At 37.8% G+C, this 19,814-nt stretch overlaps 1 protein-coding gene across 1 annotated transcript; it reads right to left on the bottom strand.

The window, feature by feature from the left end:
* Nucleotides 1-840: 840 nt before the first annotated feature.
* ano11 (anoctamin 11) lies at nt 841-18,067 on the bottom strand. The gene is made up of 23 exons (XM_067446227.1): nt 17,626-18,067; nt 14,233-14,347; nt 13,954-14,147; nt 13,770-13,877; nt 13,509-13,645; nt 13,355-13,412; nt 12,964-13,074; nt 12,699-12,864; nt 12,147-12,237; nt 11,592-11,688; nt 11,245-11,388; nt 9,587-9,724; nt 9,359-9,457; nt 9,119-9,221; nt 8,732-8,843; nt 8,579-8,633; nt 8,102-8,199; nt 7,225-7,361; nt 6,007-6,212; nt 5,490-5,632; nt 5,119-5,209; nt 3,797-3,928; nt 841-1,419 (listed from the first exon to the last, which is right to left on the bottom strand). The coding sequence occupies exons 1-23, from the start codon at nt 17,755-17,757 to the stop codon at nt 1,396-1,398; spliced, it is 2,691 nt and encodes an 896-aa protein (XP_067302328.1). The 5' UTR covers nt 17,758-18,067; the 3' UTR covers nt 841-1,395.
* Nucleotides 18,068-19,814: the final 1,747 nt, after the last annotated feature.

The raw sequence follows: 19,814 nt of genomic DNA, 5'->3' as shown, positions 1-19,814 counted from the left end.
ATTTTCTGATCATTTACTCAACTTCATGTCGTTCTAAACCTGCATGACTTTGTTCTTGTTCTGTGGAACACAAAAAGAGATATTTTGAAGGATGTTCAAGTGGCTGTTTTTCTATACGTATTTTCCACTTATGGTTTAAATTTCAATCTGTTCATTACACAATCTATCATATGGTTTCAGAAGTAGGGCTTCACAATTAATACAAATAAAATCAAAACTTGATGTGTGAAAAACTTAACTGTGATTATCAAATTAAATGTATGCAGTGTTGCAGAGTAAAGTTCAGCACGGTGTTCATTTATGCACAAGCAGCTCACGATCCAATGGTTTTAGCAGCTTGGTTTGCAGAAAAAGTTGGCTTACACAAACTTATCTCTGCAAGCATAACGTTTTAAAGCATTTTATAACATGCATTTGGGAACACAACACGTGTCAGCAATCTCTCCAAATTTGTAATAATAAGGCTGTTGCAAACAAAAGAGTAGCTTTAAAGCCCCCTAGCGGTTTTACATCAGAAAAAAAATTAACGTCGGTTTAACGCTTGAAATCCAAAAATTTAAAACCAACATAAATATAGTATTGCGATTTTACAGTTGCACTGTAAAACTGTTATTATTATTCTTAATGATACTTTGCACTTGGGACACTTTACAGCTCCTTGAAAACTTTTAATAAACAGAAGAGAACAGGGTGAACATTCGTCAGTAAGTCTCTATTTGTGTTCCGCAAAAGAAACAAAGTCATAGAGGTTTGGAATGCCATGGGTTTTTCATTTTTGGCTGAACTATCCTTTTAAATCTTGTCCTCCAGCATGCAAACACAGCAATGTTTTTTGAACAGTTATTGAAACTAGCTTTATTTTAAAACACGATTCCTTGAACAGCCCGGAGATAGACATTTCAAATGCAAACATATTAAGGTATTATTCAGAGAAGCATTTCACACTGACACATAATGTAGAACAGGCTTCTAATGCATTTGCCATCTTTCACAATTTTCATTTTGTCAGTAGTACAAATATATACTTTAGTATTAATGTAGAAAAGCAAACCTCCCTGTCCTCCCACTAAATCTAAATAGGAATATATCATATATTGGGAGGGCAGAGAGAGTGGGTGTGATCACATGTCTTAGTACAGTTGGAGCCAGAGGAAGTGATATGTAAACAGCCTTTTGTTTAAAATAGAGGTGATAGTGAACAACTTTGGCATATACCTCTACATTTTGATATGCATGCTCACATACACACACACACATCCACCACAAAACTAAAGCCGTTTCAGTCCAAGTGCATTTTCACCACGACAAATACTAAGTCCCTTCTGGATCAGTTCTGAGGGTGTAAAACATGTTCTATGCCCCCTTCTGGAGAAGCCTCTGCACTGCAGGTCAGTTTCATGTAGCCATGCGCTTCGCTTGCTTCAAGGACCAGCACACAAGCAGGAATAAGGAGGAAAAAGAAAGTCACAATCAGACACAAACCTCTATTGCAAGTAATGCAAGTATTATATATGATATATATAAAGTATGCTGTATACACTTTCTTCAATTTTAGTTTAATATGCAGACATACATTTATTTTGGGGAAAATACAACATATACAAGGGCCAGGTCAGACACAGAGGAGCTCACACCACACTTCCACATCACTGACAACACAATGAGAAACTCAAAGAGAGCCAGGTCTATTTTTAAACTGTTGAATTAAAATACATCTTTAAAAACAATTTACTGTAAACAATAGTAACCATAGCCCACACAAATACAGGGGGGAATTCTGCCAATAATCAGAATGGTAGTTGATCAGTATGAGCTTTTCATTGGAACAGTTAATTGGGTTTTCAACTATTGATCCCCCTAATCTTGAATATTTGTTTGCGTCATTGCTCAGAAACCAGTGCACATAGCCAAATATATACTCTGGCCCCAAGAAGCAGACTACCATCCTAACACATATTTTCCAGGAAAGTGGGTTGAAAAAGGTTTTGATCTTTTTCCCTCCTCAACTTTTCAGAACATGTGGAGTACATAAACCAGGCCAGCAAAAATGTAATACAGAGGTCTTTGCTCTACTTCTGCTAGAGTGATGAAACTGTGTCACACAATTTACTTTAGAAAAAGTATATCTTTGTGATGTTGAAGAACAAATTCCTTGAAGAACAGGAATTTAATTTAGCGTGTCATGAACAGGCTTTTTAAAAAATGTTATACTGTCTGAGGTCAACTACTGATGTTCGTGTGGTTTTTACATTCAAAAACATCATAACTAATAGGCTATTTTCTCCACTGCTTTTGATGCTCTCTCCTGAACCTTGGGTTTTGATGGGCGTGACGCACTGGAGACTTGAAAGTAAACGCCCATGGCTAGGATTGGATAAGATGTGCATATTTAATGAGCTTCAGCTCCTGTCATATCTATGCCCCTGTCAGATCGCATTAAGGTTTTTTTTGAAAGCGGCAACCAGAATGATTCTCGACCACAGGGCTCATAAAAGTCTTTATCAAACAAACACTATGATTTATTTCTCATCCACCCGTGATTAATTTGAAAATTATTTTTGTATTACATTCCCTTCAAATGTCAAGTCAAGAGAGTGAACAGCGCAGATCAAGAAATTAATATCATTTAATTTAATTATTTTAAAATTCGCCGGCCTGGCGACAGGCTTACATTTTGGTAGCCCGTCTGGAAAGCACACAGCCTCGGGACATTGGGCTTTGTGAGCCCTGGTGCTAAAGGTATGCTCTGTTAGACACATACACATAAGCAAAACGATCTATAACAATGCTATACTATTACATATAAAACACACGTTTTACTCACATAAGTGTGCTGCACCATTCCTGTCGGATCCAATATAGAAGAAACAACCTTGTGTTTAATCTCAATATGTCTGTAAATCAACCATCGACCTGAGATTTGTTTACAAACGATTCCACGGTGAAATGAAGCGAACTATCTTCCCCACATGAGCTGGAACTTCATTAAAAATTTAAGTTTAACCACTCATTCCTAATATTAGAATCCGAAGGAAGCTTATGCAGCAACTGTGTTCTTCCACAACCAATAATAGCACAATATCTTGCTATCTTCTTCAGCATGTGTATTGCTGATGGCTATGATCCGAACGGCTCCATGAGTTGGTGGGCAGGCTTTCGAAACAGATGCGCACATGATCGTTTTCTGGGTCTGGTGTCTATAAAAGCTTTTCTTTGACTAACAAGGAAGTTTTCAGCTCTGAAATTTACAGGATATTCTTATATTACCATGACCTTTTATATATCAAACTCAAGTTGATTTCTCAATTCATCACCCCTTTAAAGAGGAAATGTATGTCAAATCAGAGTTGTCTTTGCTAACACACTATCCAAGAACAATTTTGGTTAGAAAAATTACAAAGCACTTAACATAATTACTAAAACTAAAATAGTATTCAATTCAATAATAACAAAATAATTTGGGAAATGGAATAAATTGATCAAGACAATTATTTGACTAAAATGAACTACGTTGTGATATATAGTGATATAATTGAAGTTTTGCTATAGGTTGAACAACATGAAAAAGACATAAAGAGCCTTTTAAACAGCTATAACAAGATTTTTGTCTTTCTCACCCAGGCTTGAGGCTACATGCTGCATATTGTTATGAAGAAAAGCTTTTTATATTCTTAGTCTCTGAGCTCTTTGGTGTGAGTGTTAATTAGAATAAATGTGGCTCACAGTGAGTGGGCACTGGAGGGTGTGGACTTCACCATGTGCACTGACCTCACCTAAGCAGCATCTTGCCACTCACCAGCAAGGCCTCCTGATTATCAGCCAGAGCCTGCTTAGCCAGGTATCTCTCCCGCTTGATCTTCAGCTCCAAAGACTCGGGGATGTCTGGAACCACCCAGTCGATGACACGCAGGACAAAGAACACCACATGCTGAAGATGTGTACACACACACTTATTATTAAGATAACCACAAAAAATGGAAATTATTATTATTAGACAATGATAAAGAAACTAATCAATTAGGTTATTATATAGACAATGTATACGGCATCTGCGACCCAATTCACTTTTGTAATGCAAGATATTGCAACTTTTAGAAATCCTTCACTCACACATTTAGCTAAAACAAACAGGCTTCATAACTCTCTTTATTTAACCAATTCTGATAATACAGATAAGGTATAATCTACTTTTCTGTACTTGTCTTAATGTTTTCTATTTTTTTTTATTTAGGCATTATTTTTAATTAATATATTTTATTAAAGGACAACTCCGGTGCGAAATGAACCTAGGTGTAATTAAAAGATGGTTACAGAGTAGCTCGTTCTCTGGGATGCGTATTCATGGAAATCGAATGTAAAGAGTTTTATCTCTAAAAACAGATTAGCTTATACCGCTAGTCTATGGGGCACAGTGTAGTGAAATTAAATCGCTAGTTAATACCACTAACAAGGCTCAAAATAACCTCACACTAACACGGTAGCATAATGAGGGTCCCTACATGCAAACCGAAGCATTGAGAACTTTGTAAGTGTACAAACAGTTTAATAAGAAGATACTTTATAAACACAGTGCATTACGCATATACAGACAGGAGCCATCTTGGAAAACAGTCTATTGGAAAACAGAGGCTATTTGTGAGGTTATTTTGAGCCTTGTTAGTGGTATTAACTAGCGATTTCATTTCACTACACTGTGCCCCATAGGCTAGCGTTATAAGCTAATATGTTTTTAGAGATAAAACTCTTTACATTCGATTTTCGCATCCCAGAGAACGATCTACTCTGTAACCATCTGTTAATTAATAATAATATATAAATTATATTTTTTATTTTTTATTTGAGATTCTTTGGAATGAAAAGTGTGTTATAAATAAATTCTATTATATATATTTGTTAACTTTATTTGCAAATGTTTTTATTTTGCTTATGTTAAAAAACAGGATATTCAACAAATACTAATGTAGGCTGGGATCCAATTGTATCTAACTGACTGGATAATGAAAAGTTGGTGTTATCTACTTAACGACAACTTTAAATTGGTTTCAGTGTATACTGGGAAGCTTAATTTCAAGAAAGAATTTGACTGATGTGGTTTGCAGGAGAAAGATCAATGACTACCTCAAAGGCAATGATAAAGCCCAGTCTTACAGCCAGTAGCTCCCAGTAAACCAGCTTGTATTTTCCGTTTTCATCCCGAAACGCTTTATATCTGACAAAAAAAAGGAAGAAAAGAAATGACCACAAGAGAAGAAAATCAAACCATGCTGACAGCTACAATTTTACAGTTCACTGCCCTGATTACAATTTTCTCCTCTACTGCGCAAAATGGTACTAAAGCCAAGACACTGCTAAGAAACATTAGAAAATTGCTAACATGTATAAAAAATAAAACAAAATAACAAATACAATTGCTTATTTACAATACGTTATGTACAATAACAGTCTGATTTTAGATTTCTTATAGTGTAGAACAGCATAAACAATGTTACCTGCACATGGTATGACTGGAGTGGTTGTAACTGGGCGGAGAGTAAGCCAGTGTGAAATTGACATAACCATGCAGGTCATTGTTAAACTTGTATTGGTACAGCAGGCGTGGCAAAAAGTCTGAGGTAAATGCAATGAGGAAAGCCTGAAAAAAAAAAGGCATGTCATTTATGCATTTCAGAAAAACAAAATACCATATTATAGATTCAGTAAAACCTTAGGTCACATTTGCTCTGTGAAATTTAATGGGTGAAATCCAGTCATTTCAATAGGAATCTCCATAATCAGGAGTTTCAAATATGGGTTTAGAAGATCACCATCCAGAATTCACTCATGTTCAAGCTGGTCAAATGAATTCGCCATGTATACCAACAGAAAGCTGCTTGGTTTGAACATGACTTGTGTGTAAGCAATGTTTTCATACATATAGCTACAAAGTCAACAAGGATGATAGTCTTATAATAGTCTTAGAATAGTCTTATAATAGTCTTAGAATAGACGTTGTGTGCAGGTGCTCACATTCACTATGACAGACACGTGGGACAGCGCTTCCAGTATGCTGAACCACACACCGATGTTCTGGGCTCGCTCTGCCACTGGTCTCCGGTATTCACACACAAACTTATGAGCGTCCAGCCTCACTTCCACCCAGTTATTTAGCAAGGCGAAGAGAGGAGCCAGAGGAAAGGCCGCCACAAAAATGGTGATGAAGCCAAACTGCAGGACTGGCAGCAGTCAAGATTAAATACAGTAATGTCATTCATTATAGCAAGAGTATACAGAAGTATCATTTCCATTTAATGTTTAATTAAATTGCATGATTATTGTAGGTTAAAACGTGCTTGTCTATAATGGCGCAACAGTAATTCACTTATATACTTAAACTAAACCTAAAAAATTGGTGGTCGACAAGATTTTTTTATATTTCTGAAGAATGTTTACAGAGGCTGCATTTATTTGATAAAAAATACAGTAAAACAATAATATTGTCAAATATTATTACAATTTAAATAAATTTTAATCTATTATAAAATGTGATTTATTCCTGTGGTGTCAAAGCCTATTTGTTTTACAGTCTATGGTCAAAGCTGAATCAGCATCATTACTTCAGTCTTCAGTGTCACATGATTCTTCAGAAATCATTATAATATATTGATTTAGTGCTCATGAAAAATTTCTCATTATTATCAATGCTGAAAACAGTTGTACTGCTTAAAGGGATAGTTCACCCAAAATGTTTAATCCTGTCACCATGTACTCACCCTCAAATGATTCCAATCCTGCAGAACACAAAAGAAGAGATTTTGAAGAATATAATTAATCAAAGAGCTGATGGACCCCATTGAGTTCCATAGCATCTTAAAAAAACAAACAAACATGGAATTCAATGGGGTCCATCAACTGTTTGGTTTCTGCCATTCTTCAAAATATCTTTTGTGTTCAGCAGAAGAAAGAAACTCATACAGGTGAGTAAACGATGGCAGAACTTTTGGGGGAACTATTAATATGCTTGTGTACACAGTTATGCATTTTCTCAGGATTCTTTGATGAATACAAAGTTCAAAAGAACAGCATTTATTTGAAATAGAACGCTTTTGGAGATTTCTTTCTTCTTTGTCTTGTCTTATCTTGTCTAGTGCACCAAGTTAGCATGCTGTTCTGGCATCAGTAACTATACATTATTTGACAGAAATTTTGAACAAAGTGTTAAATAAAGGTGAAAGATTATCATCTTACCAATCTCCAGATATTCATCAAAAAGACCCTCACATGGAATCAACTCATAGTCCTGTTCCCAACGCTTAGGCTCCTCTGCCTTCTGGGCCTTCTTCACAGATGATAAGGCCCGTTTCTGTCTCCAAGCCTTTATTTTACTGAAAAGCAGAGAGAGGCAAAGAGAGAGTGACAACCAAACTGAAAGACATGGTGTTCTAATGATAATGATGATGGTTCTTCTGAGTGTATTTCTATGTCTAAAATAGAACTGTGCACATTTTGAAATATCCAGTTTTACCCAAGCCTGACTCTGGTGATGCATTATTGATAGGGGAGTACTAAAAGCTTCTCCTGTGTGGCATTTATCCTGCTAAACCGCTGGAACTGCAGCCTTAGAGGAGAGGCATGCTGCAGTACTGGCAGTGAGACAGTCATCTGTCTGCACACTGCACCCTAGAGTTTTATCTGCGGATTAATCAATATACACACCAATCAATATCCATTAAAAAAAGATATTTTTCATCTTACATTTTCTCTCTCGTACTCCTGCATGAACGTACACACACTCTTTGTATGAAAGTAGGGTCTTCCAGTTGAATTCTTTAGAATGTTTATTAATTATTCAGTATTATTTCCACAATGTAGGCAAAGTCTAACCCACACATACACCTCCACAGAAGACCAGTGCCAGCTCTGCAGCACTGACCCACAAGTGCGGACTTGCTTTTTTCAGAGGACCAAAAATAATATAATTTCGATTCTGCAGGTTCGAGACTTCAGCAGTCTTTTCGTTTAAATCTATGTGGTTTGCTCTAAAATAGAAAAAGATTTTAAAGTGCAACTACAATAAATATGATTCATGTGATGAAAAGTTATAGGCACTGCGGGAGACACGTACGGGATGACAAACTCCTGAGCGTTGTTGATAAGTTGTTTTCCCACCATGATGATGCAGAGCTGCTCAGCCAGTTCAATCAGACAGCCGCCTGGTCCACACTGCAACCACAGGTACATTTGTTTAATTTTTTTTTTAAAGAAGCATCTTATGCTTAAATAGGCTGCCTTTATTTAATCAAAAATACAGTAAAATAGTATTAATGTAAAATATTAGTACAGTTTTTAGAAGAAACATTTTTTAAAGGATTTTCTTTAAAAAGAACAGCAAAAACAAAAATACAAATAAGGTGCAAACTATTGTGGATGTTTTGCAACAGCAGACACATCCTTTATTACAAGGCTGTCTGGAATACATGACTCTGATTTACCAAAATATTCTTGTAAAATAACTTCTAATCTGCATATCTGAGCATCATTAAAGAAATAGGGTAATCGTGTTATGGCATTAAACCATAAAACTAAAAGGCAAAGCACTCACATCCTCATTCCGCATCCCAAAGAGTGTGCCATAGTGACCAGGATAACCCACAAATCTGGAACAAAAAAGCGATGAAAGTTCCCTCAATGTTTTGACCTGGAAAATGTTGGCAAAAAAGATTGCTTTGTTCTGTTAGGTAAGTTTACAGGTTACCTGCCCTTGAAGAAGGCCACATAGAAGGGCGACGAGTAAAAGTTGACAAACTGGAAGATGAAGACTTTGAATGTAAAGGCATCTTCATATTGTGTCTGTGTCCTGTGCATTTCTGTAGGAGAAATTGTTTCAGGAACAGCCATATTTGAGTACACAAGATAAATTAGACTTATTTATGGTATGTGTGAAGTCCCAAAGCTTTATTGGAATTGCCTCAGAGAGGAAGACTAAGGACTAAAGACCTAATGGCTTATTGATTCTCAAAGGCAGTGTGGATGGGCAGGTTCATTACCCTGAACCACAGAAAACGGCAACAGCCTGTGTGATTTGATTTAAAGCCCTGGGCATGTGATCCTTTATGGGGACTGATGTGTGTAGAAAGCCTACCCCATTTAGTGAGCTGTTCTGCCAGAGCTGTGTAGACCTGCCCCATCAGCAAGATCAAAGCTAAGTTCACCAAAGTGCTGGAGATATTGGCGATATTCCCAGCCTGGAAGACAAAATGTGTGTGTGTGTGGAGTAGATTCAGAGTTCAAGTGCTGCTGCAGGTGTTGAAGATTAATGAAATGCTGCATTATGGTAAGTCATCTCATATTTTAATTTAATGCAGATCGATGGGGTGCCCACCTGAGTACGCAGAACAGAACTCCCAGTTTCAAACATCATTACACTCACTATACTGCGGTATATGATCACTGTGACCAAGAAGATCATTACTACAAACAGCTGGGAAAACAAATTGGGAGGAAGAGGAATAGATTTAAGTGAACAATTATGACACATTATCTCCCTTCTAACTGACCAATTAAAATACTGTAGCTCCATTAAAACTCTGACAACTCCAGTGGGTCTCACCATTATAACGATGACCATAGAGCCAGTCAACATGCGTGAAATTCGTGCTCTCTCAGGGAAGTAGGGCTCCTTCACTCCTGTCACTGGGTTCTCCTCCATTGCAGGGGCCATTGCAGAAAATTCAGGACGTGGTGGTTCCTGCCCATTTCCAAAAGAATAACTTATTCTTTCTGATCTATGCTACCAATTAAATAAAACCCCACAAATGTTAGGAATTACTTTCAATTTTTTCTTAAACAGTTGGTTTGTCATTTTCTAGTAAAACATTCTTAAAACAAGCAAATAGAAATAGAGCAACAACAACACAAAAAATATATTTTTTCACTTATCCCCTCTCTCTTACGCATGCGCACGCGCACACACACACACACACACACACACACACACACACACACACACACACACACACAAGGCATTTTCACTCATTTCACAACATTATGACCACTGACAGATGAAGTGAATAACACTGATTATCTCTTGATCATGTCACCTGTTAGCGGGTGGGATATATAAGGCAGCAAGTGAAAATGTTGTCGTCAAAGCTGATGTGTTAGAAGCAGGAAACATGGGCAAGCGTAAGGATTTGCAGCTCTTGTGAGGTGTTCTCAGTCTGCACTGGACAGTATCTATCAAAAATGGTCCAAGGAAGGAACAGTGGTGAGCTGACGACAAGGCCAGGGGTGGCCAAGGCTCATTGATGCATGGGGAGTGAAGGCTGGCCCGTGTGGTCCGATTAAACAGGCAAGCTACTATAGTTCAAATGGCTCAAGAAGTTAATGCTGGTTCTGATAGAAAGGTATCAGAATACACATCCCAGTTTGTTGCATATGGGGCTGCATAGCTGCAAACCAGTCAGTGTGCCCATGCTGACCCCTGTCCACCATTGAAAGTGCCAACGTGAGCATCAGTGGGCACTTGAGCATGTGAGCATCAGAACTGGACAACGGAGCAATGGAAGAAGGTGGTCTAGTCTGATGAATTATGCTTTCTTTTAGGTCACGTAGATGGCCGGGTGCACCGCTTACCTAGGGAACACATGGCACCAGGGTGCACTATGGGTAGAAGGCAAGCTGGCGGAGGAAGTATGATGATTTGGGAACTGTTCTGCCGGGAAACCTTGGGTTCTGCCATTCATGTGGATTTTACAACCCTCCTAAACATTGTTGCAGACCATGTACACCCATTGATGGAAATGGTACTCCCTGATGGCTGTGGCCTCTTCAGCAGATATTGCGCCCTGCCACAAAGAAGTCCGATCCATGGAGACCCCACCTCGCAACTTAAAGGACTTAAAGGATCTGCTGCTAACATCTTGGTGCCAGATACCACAGCACACCTTCAGGATCTAGTGGAGCCCATGCCTCAACGGGTCAGGGCTGTTTGAGCAGCAAAGGGGGACCAGAAAAATATTTGGAAGATGGTAATAATGTTATGACTGATCGCTGTATACACACAAACACACACACACACACACACACGCACGCATGCACACACAGATTTTTCCCCCACAAACAAAATTTTAAAAAATTCTCTTCTGATTCTTCCCATATACAAAAACAAATAGATTTTTTCCACATTGCCCTTCAGAGTTCAGAAATCTTTAGATGCTTTTAATGGAAAAAGGACAAAAAATAACAAAAATGCTGTGTTCATCAAACCTCCTCTTCATGGAAATTCATGCAGTCCCAGTGGTGAGCAAGAGTGGCATTCTTGCGTTTCCAGTACTCCAGGAACGTGACAGCCCATAAAGACATAAACACACTGAAGAAGACCGTGCCAGGATGATCAAACAGATAACCCACCTAGAAAAAGAGTTGTGAATAAGCCAAAGCAATCAAGAAGTCCTAATAGTGTTCATTATCAGCAACCAGACTACAAAGTGAAATGACTTAAAACATGTCACATTCTATTTTACATAATCCATATACGTATTCAAAAACTATACAAAAATATTATCAAATTCTACAATATTTTAACTGAAGCAATTTGAGCCAGGGACAATTACCTTGGCCATGGGACAGATGTCTGACATATTCCAGGGTTTACAGGTTTCACACAGAGGACACATTAGATAGAGTCCTCCACTCTCACAGATCTCCTTCCTGTTGATGGTACATGAAAACAGGCAACAATGGGAGATTGAAGATGAAAGCAACCAGCCTGTGTTTTTGAAGTATCTGGTTTCATGGTGAAACTGTGCTTATTAAAAGAAAGAAAATTTTAGAAATCTAGTTACTGCACTCTTATTCCATTCCTAACAAAAGCAATAAATTAGTTGTATGTTCTTCTAATTGTCTCTCTCTTTATGATCTCATGATCTCTCATTATTTTGCTGGTCCATTCTGTGGCGTAAACCGCAGCAAATATTACCAACCCATCACTATTAGTCCTTCAAGTAGATTTGGTCAACAGTTGCTATAGAAACAAATAAAAGGTCCTAAAGCCCATTGACATGAAATTATTTCTAAAAGCAGCACTAAATGTGTGAGTCATGTAAAGCTGCAAGAAGTTCAGCATAGCAGCTGAAATACCGTTAATCGATAATACAGGAGGCACTTACGCTGGGGTATTTGATCCCATTGTCAAAATACCAGAAACAAAGACACACGTCCCAACCAATGCAGCAGGCAAGAGCCAGGCTGTATAAAAACCTGTGAACAAAACAGAATTCGGTTATTACAATTGGTAAATATAGTCACAGTATGATTTTAATTCCACATGCTGTGAATGGATGTCTTGTATTACACCTTTCACAAGTTGCTAAAATATGATTACATATGATACATACAGTATACACAACACATAACTTAATACATAGATAAATGTATAGCCTAATAACAAAATAATAAATAAATTATAGTATTTTAAATATATATATATATATATATATATATATATATATATATATATATATATATATATATATATATATATATATATATATATATATATATATTTAAAATATTTTGTTATCATAATCATATTATGTAATTATGTGTCATGAAGTGCCACTGATTAATGACTGCTGAAATATGCAGTACGCTTTCACTCTTGTAATATCAAGACAACGGGAACCAAATATGGAAATGTGAATAAGATTATGCCTACTCACCCAGCCATGCAAAATAAAGTGCAATCTTCTCTCCAAAGTATTCACGGATGTGATCCAGAGGCTGGTACTTATACCATTTTAACCAATTGGACCAATAGTGGTACAGCACCTGCCTCTTGTTCAGCTGATCAGGCTGGATGTCACAACCTGGGAGCTCAAAGGGGCCCTATGAAGCAGAGAAAAGGCTGACAGTGTTTCAAGCTATATTTATTATAAAACGTACATGTTTAAAGTCCATTGTTGTATATGGTGTCCTGTGCCTAACCTCATGCAGAGGGAATGCACCAGTAAAAGCCCCATCGTTCAGCAGACGAGCCACTCCAACTTCCGCACGCTTCCTCCTGCCATATACAGTTCTTGCTAGGATTTCATAAACCTGAGATGAGCACAGGTGTAAGCAATTATCATGCAGCCAATACAATACACCATCGTATAAATTACCATTCATTTTGGAAAGAAATCAATACTTTTATTCATCAGGGATGTATTATGATAGTAAATATTTACACTTTCAAAACTCTCACTTTCACTTTTTTCAACAAAAAAAATTAAAACATCTTACTGACCCCAAACCTTTGATTGATAGTGTACTTTATAACAATTTACTACACCATCTGATACCCACTTCCCTTTTTTTTTTTTTTTTGCTCACTCACAATGCGGTGTCTTTGTGTGTTGGTGAAGTAATTTTCACTGTCATCAGAGCCCAGAAACCTAACAAAACAGGAAGCCAAGGTAAATGTCTATATTTACAAATCTGTTTCAGTAAGTAGATGATCATTTTGTACACATATGGAAGATGAGCGCAACTTTTCCATTTTGGACTTGCGGAAGGCACATGTATAGTAGTCCACAGGACGGTTGGGGACTGAGTCTTTCATGATGTTCGGCATCCAGAGCTTCTGAAGAACTCGAGCAGAAGTGTTGAAGTCTGGGTTAGGCTGAGCCTGTGAAGGAACAAATAGAACTCATTTCAGAGCTCTCAATTCCTTCATTCTAGTGCTATTTTAAACCCTCTGTATTTGCATTGAGACCTCAGTAGGGAGGTGAACATGAAAACGTGAATCTGACCTGCAGAGGTGCTCTAAGACATAACTCCTCAGCATAGTACACCATCACATCCCATGGAGCATGGAGCTTCAGATAGTGTATAGTCTTCTTTACACTGGATGATTCCTCCTGTTAACAAAGAGAAAACTATTACAAACGTCGCAGTAAGTTGCACAAATGGCACTGTACTGAGAAAATGCTGAACCTTTTCCATCAATAGTCCAGCACTCTGAAGGTTCTGGATGAATTTGTCCCTCCATAGAGCCAGCTGAGCTTTTCTTCTCTCTGACCTGCTCTCCTCCTGTGCTGCTTCTACTGCCTCCTCCGCCACCTCTCCTTGTGACCGTCCTCGACTTCGACGCTTGCGGCGCACCTTCACCTCCCACACCAGCACAAAGTCTGAGGCAAGAGCGACCAGGGTTAATATGAATACATATTAAGCAAAGTGGTCGGTATGTTTAAAGAGCTTTCATCAAACCATTACCTATTTTTGTATGGCCATCTCTGAAGTAGTTGCCTGGGGGCTGAACAGGTGGACTTGCTGACCGCTCACAATGAACGTAAATGGGGTCATCATCATCATCAGCCGCAGTATTCAACTATGTTGACATGAATATAGCTATTTAAGCAACATCATAAGAGCAAAAGTGCTGTTGTTCCATCAGTTTATTTTGTATTATAGATTTTTCTTTTTATATCGTCATCATATTTCAGGATTATGTTGCATTTGCACTGCACAATCTTAGCCCTGATTTTCCACTGACTGACAGTTAATGGAGATCGCCAACAGAAACCTTGATGCTTGCTCACTTGAGGGATGTTCGCAATGTGTTAATTTAAATGTGACCATGAAATAAAAATGGTCCTAATTTTTGTTTTATGGAAAATGTATGCATTTATTAAATTATTTATCCATGAACATCATTATTATTGTTTTTACATTTTCATGTGCCCTCATAATATCTAATTAAAATCACTTCCCCTCATAGGCAGCAAATCTAGTCTGCCGCGAGTGTCGTCTAGCAACTCTCAATACAATTCTGAGCTGTAAAAGCCAAACTCTGGTTGGGCCAATCACATAGTGTATAGAGTCAGTGGGCGGGGCTTAACATAATGACGCCAGAATTGCGCTTGCGTGCTACTAGTAAACAGAAACTGGCGAACAGCGGTTCGAATCAGCTTTGACCGTGACTCTGGAAGACTTGGAGTTAAGCTTTTCTCTGAGAAAAGAACGGCACTGAAGTCATTCTTAAGAAGGGAAGATGTGTTCTGAGTTTTGCCGACCGGATACGGCAAAAGTTTAATCTGTCAACTAGCTCTGCTTCACCTTCGTTGCTCTGGTTGGTTGTAGCGCTATCCAATTGCGTGCAGAGGGAGTTTGAAAGACAACTGTTTATCCCGCCCCTCAGATTTAGCCCTGTCAATGGTGAGTTTCCAGACCAAACATCTTTATGTGGGTCTGGCTTGTCAGGCTATTCCCTTCCTCTTGCAGAGACATCACTTCTCTGATGATGTGCTTACTGGCATGAGGGCAGGCCAACCTGTCACATGACATCACAGCAATAATAGCCAATTATAAAGATCCAATCAATTCCTGATGGACAAAATCAAGTCCTATATTTTTCCTGTTTGAGAAGCCACTTTCAATATATACGCGGGGGTTGGGATTTTGAGCTTTTTACTGTTGATCAGTGGAAAAACAAGGCTGAAGTCGTGTAGCTTGTGGGCGGCATAACCTGAAAAATATCTCTCTGGCATTTGTGACATTTCTCAGATCGTGTCATTGAAAATTCACACATACTGAAGCAATCATCACTCACAAGCACCGATTTGCTTCATATTTAAGCATTTTGTAAGCAAACTCCTTAACTTAACTGTAAGCTAATATACAAAATCAGGGTGAAAATAGTGTGATGTGTGGGTGGCATTAAAAATCTAGACCTGTTTGAGAATCATCCTGCAGTATGAAATGTGTTTTGACATCAGTGACGATAAATAGTTGTGTAATCTGAAAAGAAAAGCTATCAGATGAGTTTGGGTGGTTTACTTTAAGTTTTATTTTGTTTGCAAAGAAAATCATTCCAAACGGAGCCAAAGCATAACCATTGCATTGCGCATCTCCAAACAACACATGGGTTGAATTCAGAATAAAATCGTATCACTTTGGCCTCATAAATATAGAGTATCTGCCTTTTGCAACAGCGAAGTAAGCTATTTTCTGTGATTGTGAGACTTCAGATTCATTAGCTGCTATAGGCAAATAACTACACTGTATAGAAGTTGCTGTCTTAAATTAAAGGCCCACTGAAGTGCCTTGAAACGCGCCGCATTATTCAATGTGTTGACAATTTCCCCTGAAACGGCTTCAGCTGTTAGCAGCTCCTCCCCTTTTTTGAAACAGCCAATAGCGTTTCGTTAATATACAGTTTGACTAGAGCGCAAGAGCGGACCTTTCTCTGTTTGGTAAAGACAGATTCCTCTAACACTGTTTATCATCATAATCTCCTTCATATCGCGTTGAAATGCAGCATTCTGTGCAGAATTCAAATGGGTCGATATGTTTGTTACTCGCGCGTATGATCCACGCTGCGCTCTCGTGTCTGTAGTCTAAAATTATACCTCAGCCGTTGGGGTGTGTGTGCTACTGCAGTGTGTGAAACTAACGTGAAAAACAGACTTTATTCGCCTCAAATGAAAGCATATTTACACTGAATCGTTTCCTATCACATATATAGTGTGCTATGTGCCTTTCACCATGTAGAAATTAGTAAATGTGTGTTAATGACAACTGATCGATTTCAGCAGCAGCTTCAGCAGTGTAGTGGGCGGGCTTTAGATTCTAGAGTGCATTTTGATTGGACAGAAGATTTGACGAGAAAGTGAAGTCTGCGATGATGTCACCAAAATCTGAGATTCGTTTTAACGGAAGTGGGAGACTGTAAATTTTGATTGCTTATATCTCCTAAATGCAAATTTTGTCATAGTTTTGGAACATACCAGCTTATTCATAACTTTAAGGCTAACACAGTCATACTAAAAGCTAAAAAACAAAAATTTTGATTTCAGTGGACCTTTAAGTACAATCAACTTAGATGTACAAGTCATTTAAACTTACATTACATTAAAATGGCTTACAAATGTGTTGAATATCATAATACATTTGAAAACTGCTTAACTTATTTTGATTAAACTAATGTAAAACATGTTGTCATGACTTACTGATTATATAATTTTACAGTGTAGAAGAGTAAGTTAAGAATAAGGTGGATAGCCACAGTAGTGGCGTTTCATTAACTGAATAAATCAGTGTTTTTGAACTAATCGGTTGAGTGATTGGTTTAAATGACCCACTCACAGTCTGTCACTTGTCGCCACCTACTGGCATAAAGATGTAAGTTACAAAAAAGTAGCTGGAATTGAACAATCTGTGGAATGCTCAAACAAGCAGAGTAATACCAAACGAAAAGTCCTGATGCAGTTGAACTGCTACTTGGCCAATCAAATTCTAGGACAAGAACTGAGTGTTTTATAAATGACAACATGACAAGAATTATACAACTAAACTATACTGTGAGTTTTATCAGACAGGCGAATAAGTATGATTTAACCCATTATAAAGAAGATATTTGTAATACACCATCTTTTAGGTCTAGATGTATTAAAAGATGTCTAAAACTCCATGAAAACCATCAGGTTGCTTAAGCAGCAAAGCCATATGCTAATTAGGCAGCAATTTTAACACACAACGAACAGCTCTGCAATGAATGTGATAAAATTGTTACACACAGAATCTAGAACTCGTGTTTTGATGAACAAATGCATCTTATAAAGTATCCATCAGAACATCATGTTACAAAACACAGATCTATGCACTCACATATCTGGGAGGGATGAAGCCCCCATTTTGCAGACTCCCATAACTGTCTGGACCATGGGTCTCACCGCTGTAGTCCAGATCCAGCAGAACCTCCCGGTCCATCCGCACCTCAGGGTTCCTCTTCTTCAGCATGAGAATCCCAGACAGTCACAACCAGATGCTGAGGCAGAGCTAGCAGAGACTATGTTGTTTAACTCGCATTCAGAGCTTCAGTAGAATTGATGCATGCACACAGTTCCACACTCCAATCCAGACCCTCCTGCAGAACATCAGTGTCCAATGAATTATGCACATAAATTAAATTTGAGATAAAAGTGTAAGTGCATTCCCCCGAAGAAGAGCTGTGAGAGAGGAGGCAGAGGAAATGCATTAAGTGCCTCTATAAGCGGATGAGACCAAACGAGGGCAGAAGTGGGTCTGCAGCATCTCTGCTTTCTCTCGCTCTCCCTTTCTCTCTCTCTCGCGCTCGCTCTCCCTCTCTCTCTCATTCACTGCATCCCTCTGTCTCCTCAGCACTCCAGAAGGACACTTACCGTAGCTCCTCTGGAATACGAGCCTCTTGTTTTCTTCAGTCAGGAAAAACATAAACCCAATTTACAGCATGAATGCATAAATCCTGCTTTAGATAGATGCATTAAATTATGCAAAATACTAACTATACGCTTGAGACTCTGGTGAGGAGCACGTTTTAATGCATCAGAATTGCAAATACATTGCATATCAGACAGACTATAGATGCACTAAATTTAGAGTTTCTGAGGGAACAGAAATCTTGTGAACAAGGTAAACCATCTATTGGAAGGACAAACCATCACAGTCTAAAACCCTTTAGTGCAAAGACTCAAGAGGTAAAATTTTACATTGGATATTGAAACATTGCTACCTGAAATTTAGGAATTGCTTGAACAAATGAGCTGAGTCACAGAGGCTTTAGTTGTATGGTCATTATTTGCATTGTGTATATTTATGTCTTAAACTAATCATTAGCACTTAACAGCAATTAAACTCTGCCATTAGCTGTTTAGATTGTATTTGCAGACTTCTGGGTCAGTCTTAAGTGCTGCATGCTTGGCTGAGAGCCACAAATAGCTTGTATTTCTCATTATTTAAGTGAAAGAGGATTTGTCAGACAATAGACAAATAACAAATGATTTATGATTGGTGCTATGGTTTATGCCCCCCAAAAAGAAATGTTTTGCTTCATATGCCCCCCTCCCATCCCCCTAACCTCTGTGGTGCATTAATATTTTGATGTTACTGCGGCAGTGCAGACAGAGAGAGGAGAGAAATAAAGAGAAGGGGTTGGGCAGATAAAGGGAGGAGGAGGAAGGTTTGAGCACCTTGTGTTCATTGATGTGAACTGCAAGAGTAGAGAGGCAAGGGTAATAGGAAAAGAAGCAATGCCACCTGACTGCAGAAATGCATCATTAAATAAGATTTAGTCAGAACATAAATTGAGACTTAGTATTTGTATATCAAAACATCTCTTTTTATATGCTCTCTCACTTATCACTGGATCTGCATACAATGAAAGCAGCACTAGAATAATTGAGATTAGGATAGAATTTGGTTTCCTTCAAATTGGAAACTAACCTATTTAGGTTGTTTAATTACCATTGTCTATAGGATATTGTACATTTGGATAAAGTGTTTTTACATGTAGCAAACCAATAGAACTTTAGTTCTACAGTCTGTTTAGACAGAGGAGCCCCAAATTTAGTATTTTAGCTTTTAGTTAAATATGATTGTTCCTTTCATTTCTTATACATGATATTTTTATTTCTTATGCATATGTTGTGATTATTATATCACTATTTTAATTCCCTTTCTATGTAAAGCACTTTGAATTACCATTGTGTATGAAATTTGCTATATAAAACTTGCCTTGTCTATTTGGAGGACTTCTTTATTGCACAATGCACATTTCTAAATATTAAGCCTAATATATTTTATTAACACTATTAGTTAGGATAGTATGTTCGCTGGATAATATCAGTCTTTAAATGCAAGATGTTTAAAGGGTATCTAAAGTATACTTCCAATAGTTCCACTTTGGCACAATAACATTTCTATACTTAAATGTACAAAATGAGTTGTTTCAATCTTGCAGACTTCTCTTTAAGTATACCAATTTAGTACACTAAAAGTACAATTGCAGGGTATTTATAAACATGTTTTTGTAGTATACT

This window comes from Pseudorasbora parva, chromosome 6 (assembly GCF_024679245.1).
Source record: "Pseudorasbora parva isolate DD20220531a chromosome 6, ASM2467924v1, whole genome shotgun sequence".
Classification (NCBI taxonomy): domain Eukaryota; kingdom Metazoa; phylum Chordata; class Actinopteri; order Cypriniformes; family Gobionidae; genus Pseudorasbora; species Pseudorasbora parva.
Note: the sequence above shows the minus strand (reverse complement) of the source record. Positions and strands in the feature narration are given on the sequence as shown.

Excerpts from the sequence above, each read along its gene's own strand:
- ano11 (XM_067446227.1), bottom strand. The coding sequence starts at position 17,757 with ATGCTGAAGAAGAGGAACCCTGAGGTGCGGATGGACCGGGAGGTTCTG. Across the intron at positions 13,646-13,769 it reads GTCTTAGAGCACCTCTGCAG|GCTCAGCCTAACCCAGACTT; the intron begins GTCAGATTCACG and ends GTTCCTTCACAG. Across the intron at positions 9,458-9,586 it reads CTATGGTCATCGTTATAATG|CTGTTTGTAGTAATGATCTT; the intron begins GTGAGACCCACT and ends TTGTTTTCCCAG.